The 6,899-nt window shown below is 49.3% G+C and overlaps 1 protein-coding gene across 1 annotated transcript; it reads left to right on the forward strand.

Moving 5' to 3' along the window:
* The first annotated feature begins 5,289 nt into the window (after positions 1-5,289).
* LOC143615524 (uncharacterized) lies at positions 5,290-6,324 on the forward strand. Its single transcript, XM_077088630.1, has one exon. It carries the CDS (start codon positions 5,290-5,292, stop codon positions 6,109-6,111), a length of 822 nt encoding a protein of 273 aa, XP_076944745.1. The 3' UTR covers positions 6,112-6,324.
* Positions 6,325-6,899: the final 575 nt, after the last annotated feature.

Here is a 6,899-nt window from a genome sequence, read left to right on the forward strand (position 1 = left end):
GAGGCGTCTTACGAGCTGAAAATAATAAAGCCTGCGCGCGAGAGGCGTCTTACGAGCTGAAAATAATAAAGCCTGCGCGCGAGAGGCGTCTTACGAGCTGAAAATAATAAAGCCTGCGCGCGAGAGGCGTCTTACGAGCTGAAAATAATAATGGAAACCTGCGCGCGGGGCGTCTTACGGGCTGTTAATAATAATAGTAGCCTGCGCGCGAAGCGTCTTACGGGCTGTAATAATAACAGTAGCCTGCGCGCGAAGCGTCTTACGGCTGTAATAATAATGTAAACCTGCGCGCGGGGCGTCTTACGGGCTGTAATAATAATGGAAACCTGCGCGCGGGGCGTCTTACGGGCAATGAAAGTAATGATAATAAAAGCTGGCGCGTGGCCGACGGGTTTATGAGGATTCCCAACCTTCAAGTATGGCGGGGAGCCGTATGGGAAATTGAGGATTCCCAACCTTTAAGTATGGCGCGGAGCCGTATGGGAAATTGTGAGGATTCCCAGCCTATGGCGCGGAGCCGTATGGGAAATTGTGAGGATACCCAGCCTATGGCGCGGAGCCGTATGGGAAATTATGAGGATTCCCAGCCTATGGCGCGGAGCCGTATGGGAAATTGTGAGGATTCCCAGCCTATGGCGCGGAGCCGTATGGGAAATTGTGAGGATTCCCAGCCTATGGCGCGGAGCCGTATGGGAAATTGTGAGGATTCCCAACCTTTAAGTTTGAGCTAAGTCTCATATTTTTGGGCTAAGGCCCTGACGTTTTAGAGTTAAGACTCGTCAACGCGTTTGAGCTTGGAGCTCACGCACGTATGTTTTACTTTGCTTTCTTTTTAATTTGATGTCAATATAATGTTGTCATATTGCTCAAATTAGTAAAAGGAAGTGCGAAACATGTATGCGAAAACTTGTATGCGGTGGCGCGAATGTAAAACTGCTGTGGCGAAGTGATCGCCGGGAGCGCGCATGCGGAACCCGAAGTTGATCCGCGGTGGGACGCGTAATCTAAAGATTTTGAATGCGTGAGCATCTGTGATGTGTGAGCATGCGTTACGCGTGAGCATGTGATATGCGTGAGCGTACTTGATGCTTGAGCATGCTTGATGCTTGAGCATGCTTGCTGCTTGAGCATGCTTATTGCTTGAGCATGCTTGATGCTTGAGCATGCTTGCTGCTTGAGCAAGCTTGATGCTTGAGCATGCTTGCTGCTTGAGCATGCTTATTGCTTGAGCATGCTTGATGCTTGAGCATGCTTGCTGCTTGAGCATGCTTGATGCTTGAGCATGCTTGCTGCTTGAGCATGCTTATTGCTTCAGCATGCTTGATGCTAGAGCATGCTTATTGCTTGAGCATGCTTGATGCTTGAGCATGCTTGCTGCTTGAGCATGCTTGATGCTTGAGCATGCTTGCTGCTTGAGCATGCTTGATGCTTGAGCATGCTTGCTGCTTGAGCATGCTTATTGCTTGAGCATGCTTGATGCTTGAGCATGCTTGCTGCTTGAGCATGCTTGATGCTTGAGCATGCTTGCTGCTTGAGCATGCTTATTGCTTGAGCATGCTCTGCCTTCATGTCTGGGCGCGCGCGCGCGACGCGCTGAGGCGCAGAGTAATTGCCTGGGCGCGCGCGCGACCCGCTGCGGCGCAGAGTAATTGCCTGGGGCGCGCGCAGCGCGACCCGCTGAGGCGCAGAGTAATTGTCTGGGCGCGCGCGCGACCCGCTGAGGCGCAGAGTAATTGCCTGGGCGCGCGCGCGACCCGCTGTGGCGCAGAGTAATTGCCTGGGCGCGCGCGCGACCCGCTGAGGCGCAGAGTAATTGCCTGGGCGCGCGCGCTGCGACCAACTGTTGATGCTTGCTGCTGGAGCATGCTTATTGCTTGAGCATGCTTGATGCTTGAGCATGCTTGCTGCTGGAGCATGCTTGATGCTTGAGCATGCTTGCTGCTCGAGCATGCTTGATGCTTGAGCATGCTTGCTGCTTGAGCATGCTTGATGCTTGAGCATGCTTGCTGCTTGAGCATGCTTATTGCTTGAGCATGCTTGATGCTTGAGCATGCTTATTGCTTGAGCATGCTTGATGCTTGAGCATGCTTGCTGCTTGAGCATGCTTGATGCTTGAGCATGCTTGCTGCTGGAGCATGCTTATTGCTTGAGCATGCTTGATGCTTGAGCATGCTCGCTGCTGGAGCATGCTTGATGCTTGAGCATGCTTGCTGCTGGAGCATGCTTATTGCTTGAGCATGCTTGCTGCTTGAGCGTGCTTGATGCTTGAGCATGCTTGCTGCTTGAGCATGCTTATTGCTTGAGCATGCTCTGCCTTCATGTCTGGGCGCGCGCGCGCGACCCGCTGAGGCGCAGAGTAATTGCCTGGGCGCGCGCGCGCGACCCGCTGTGGCGCAGAGTAATTGCCTGGGCGCGCGCGCGACCCGCTGAGGCGCAGAGTAATTGCTTGGGCGCGCGCGCGCGACCCGCTGAGGCGCAGAGTAATTGCCTGGGCGCGCGCGCGCGACCAGCTGTGGCGCAGAGTAATTGCCTGGGCTCGCGCGCGACCCGCTGTGGCGCAGAGTAATTGCCTGGGCGCGCGCGCGACCCGCTGAGGCGCAGAGTAATTGCCTGGGCGCGCGCGCGCGACCCGCTGTTGATGCTTGCTGCTTGAGCATGCTTATTGCTTGAGCATTCTTGATGCTTGAGCATGCTTGCTGCTCGAGCATGCTTGATGCTTGAGCATGCTTGCTGCTTGAGCATGCTTGATGCTTGAGCATGCTTGCTGCTTGAGCATGCTTGATGCTTGAACATGCTTGCTGCTTGAGCATGCTTATTGCTGGAGCATGCTTGATGCTTGAGCATGCTTATTGCTTGAGCATGCTTGCTGCTCGAGCATGCTTGCTGCTTGAGCATGCTTGATGTTTGAGCATGCTTGCTGCTGGAGCATGCTTATTGCTTGAGCATGCTTGATGCTTGAGCATGCTCGCTGCTGGAGCATGCTTGATGCTTGAGCATGCTTGCTGCTGGAGCATGCTTATTGCTTGAGCATGCTTGCTGCTTGAGCATACTTGATGCTTGAGCAAGCTTGCTGCTTGAGCATGCTTATTGCTTGAGCATGCTCTGCCTTCATGTCTGGGCGCGCGCGCGCGACCCGCTGAGGCGCAGAGTAATTGCCTGGGCGCGCGCGCGCGACCCGCTGTGGCGCAGAGTAATTGCCTGGGCGCGCGCGCGACCCGCTGAGGCGCAGAGTAATTGCCTGGGCGCGCGCGCGCGACCCGCTGTGGATGCTTGCTGCTGGAGCATGCTTATTGCTTGAGCATGCTTGCTGCTCGAGCATGCTTGATGCTTGAGCATGCTTGCTGCTTGAGCATGCTTATTGCTTGAGCATGCTTGATGCTTGAGCATGCTTGCTGCTTGAGCATGCTTGATGCTGGAGCATGCTTGCTGCTGGAGCATGCTTATTGCTTGAGCATGCTTGATGCTTGAGCATGCTTTCTGCTTGAGCATGCTTGATGCTTGAGCATGCTTGCTGCTTGAGCATGCTTATTGCTTGAGCATGCTTTATGCTTGAGCATGCTTGCTGCTTGAGCATGCTTGATGCTCGAGCATGCTTGCTGCTTGAGCATGCTTATTGCTGGAGCATGCTTGATGCTTGAGCATGCTTATTGCTTGAGCATGCTTGATGCTTGAGCATGCTTGCTGCTTGAGCATGCTTGATGCTTGAGCATGCTTGCTGCTGGAGCGTGCTTATTGCTTGAGCATGCTTGATGCTTGAGCATGCTCGCTGCTGGAGCATGCTTGATGCTTGAGTATGCTTGCTGCTCGAGCATGCTTATTGCTTGAGCATGCTTGATGCTTGAGCATGCTTGCTGCTTGAGCATGCTTATTGCTTGAGCATGCTTGATGCTTGAGCATGCTTATTGCTGGAGCATGCTTATTGCTTGAGCATGCTTGATGCTTGAGCATGCTTGATGCTTGAGCATGCTTGCTGCTTGAGCATGCTTATTGCTTGAGCATGCTTGATGCTTGAGCATGCTTGCTGCTTGAGCATGCTTGATGCTTGAGCATGCTTGCTGCTGGAGCATGCTTATTGCTTGAGCATGCTCTGCCTTCATGTCTGGGCGCGCGCGCGCGACCCGCTGTGGCGCAGAGTAATTGTCTGGGCGCGCGCGCGACCCAAAGGTTTTGAACATCCACAACAGGTAGGTTTTATGTAAAACCAACAGATCTGATAGGGTTTATAAACCTATGAATATGAGGTGTGGCTGCTGCTCGGACGAACCCAGATCTGAAAACCCAGATCTGAGGGTTTTCCCCAAAAGCTCGTTGTTTTCTTCCTGTTTCTTCCAGATCTGGAGGTATTTTCCAGATCTGAAAACACAGATCTAAGGATTTTCCCCAAAAGCTTGGTGGTTTCCTCCTGCATCTTCCAGATCTGGGAGTATTTTCCAGATCTGAAAACATAGATCTAAGGGTTTTCCCCAAGAGCTCGGTGGTACTTCCTGAGATTTTGATGAACGGATCGGAGGGCCGAGAAGAGAGGCCATTGTGGTTCATTGCCGTCCCACGGATGGCGCCAATGTCGAAGCACGAAATGGAATCTGACCTGACCCATGACGGAGCTTCCACGGATTTCGAGATGAATGAACCGCATCCTGGTCTGCTGATCCTCTCCTCCGGCTGCTCGTAATCTGCAGTGGCGTTTTGGGGGTGTGGAGGTGACCGCTAAGATGATCTTGAAGATCTCTTGTTCACAGACACAAAAACTGGTGGTGGCACCTACTGAGCATGACCCCATGATAAGGAGGTGAAGACCTCCTTATATAGAGTCTCATGGCCACCATCATGATACCCTAATGGGCCTAGCCCAATTAGGGCTACCTCCACAAACCTCCTCAGCCCAATAACAAATGTATTAGCCCATATAATAAAACAAACCAAATATAATAAATTTAGGATTGTAAACCGGGTTTAATACCATACCCCTACAAAAACCGATACCTTGTCCCATTATTTGTTGTATCAACATGCATCTATAGTTATTTTATGCATGCACAATTTCATACAAAATTTACATATTATTATTATTATTATTATTATTATATGTTTGTTAAATGAAATAACAAGGAAATTATATGATCTCATAGTATGGACATTGTGACGCGGCGTTGCTCGCAACCAATCAATTTATTTCCACAAAACCGTTAGACTCACATACATAATAACCAAACCCAATCAATCACAAAATAACCACTCTTTCCGATTCCGATGGCCGTACCAAACTTTCTTCTTCCGGCGAAGTAATCAATGTCTCCACCACAACCACCGCCGCCGTCTTCAGTCACAAAACCCTCACTCTCCGATCTCATCTTCTCCTTATTCGTCCTCTACTCTTCCCCCAAATCCCTAAACCTTAACCCTAACCCCAACCGCAGATTCTTCAAATTCAAATTCAAATTCCCCATCATGCCCTTAACCGCCGCCGCAGCCAAAACCTCTTCCATCAACCGCCACCGCTTCGCCACGCCGCAATCACTCTCCGATTGGCTCCGCCCACGCCTCGCCGCCGACTCCTTCGCCGCTTGGGGCACCACACCCGGCACCAAAAACATCCACAACCTCTGGCTCGAGCTCGAAGAAGGTGAAACCTCTCTCGCCGACTCCACGCCGCCCGTCCGCACCGTCGAAGTGGTTGTCGTGCGTGTTCGGGATTCCCAAAACCGAATTTTGATCGAATCGCACCAGGAGTTGTCTAGCGGGGATGTTCGAAACCGGTCGAGACCGTTATCCGAGAAAATGAAGCCTGGGGAAACCGTGGAAGCTGCGGTGGTGCGAGCCGTAAAGGAAGAGCTTGGTTCCATAATTAGGGAAAATAAAGAAGATGAACAATTTGTGAGAATTGTGCCGAATTCGTATTCGAGTAGAGTGGAAGAAAGGGTGTCTGTGTCATACCCTGGATTGCCTGCTTGCTATGTTTTACATACAGTCGATGCGTTTGTTGATGGTTTGCCTGATTCCGAGTTTTGTACGGAAGAAGAGGACGAGTATGAGAAAGAAGGGTCCAAATTTGCGGTTTCTTGCAAGAAACATTACTGGAAATGGGTTGATTCCGATCGTCTTTCGTCTTGAATTTTGCAGTTGTGAAAGTGAGTTTGAGCTATCATTTTTGTCTTTCTTGATTTATGTGTTTATTATAGATATCAGAAGCTTTTTGGGCTTTATAAAGGTTAAAGCTTTATGGTTTTCTGAACTTGATCATACAAAGCAAATGAAGTCTGGATGATTAAAGTTTGTAAATTTTGGTGCTCCCTGTTGAGTAATATTGTTTAGTGTTTAAATTTATATATCATTATGTAGAGTCAGAACCGGTAAATTTAAGTTTTGATGCTTTTAAAGTAAATCTTTGTGTTTCTATTTTGCATATAGCAGGTGATCAATTTCTTATGTCTGGTAAAACATGTTCTGATTCAAATGATCAGCCTTTTGGATGATAAGTTTAGTAGTAGCTGCAACGAACCTGCTTTGATCATCTTTATTGTGTGATAGATAGTCTGTAGGAAATTACATAGTACAAAATGTTTACAAAACAAGTATGAATATGAAATGCATATTTGGCAAAGAAGAATACATCCAACCTTTTTTTTTTCAACATGGTCATCTGTTGCCAAGAGATTAAATAAACAAGAGGTTAAAGTTTTTGCTGAGGCAACATGTTCAACTCACTTCCCTTAAACAATATTCGCACCTCCGAAACAGTATCTGAAACGAGAGTGTAGAGGGTAGAAAAATGCTGGAAATTCTTGTGTGTGTGGTTTCTGAAACATGTAGATCAGTTGTTAACTTTTCTTCTTTTGGTCCAAGATTTTCATGTTGAAAACAAGGCACAAAAGCCTTCTATTTATGCAAAACCGAGGGTT

The sequence above is a fragment of the Bidens hawaiensis genome, unplaced genomic scaffold, assembly GCF_021521415.1.
Source record: "Bidens hawaiensis isolate Kalapana, Puna unplaced genomic scaffold, B.hawaiensis_p1.1 tig00043478_1, whole genome shotgun sequence".
Taxonomy (NCBI): domain Eukaryota; kingdom Viridiplantae; phylum Streptophyta; class Magnoliopsida; order Asterales; family Asteraceae; genus Bidens; species Bidens hawaiensis.

What these genes read in the sequence shown, in the direction of transcription:
- LOC143615524 (XM_077088630.1), top strand. Translation starts at nt 5,290, where the DNA reads ATGTCTCCACCACAACCACCGCCGCCGTCTTCAGTCACAAAACCCTCA.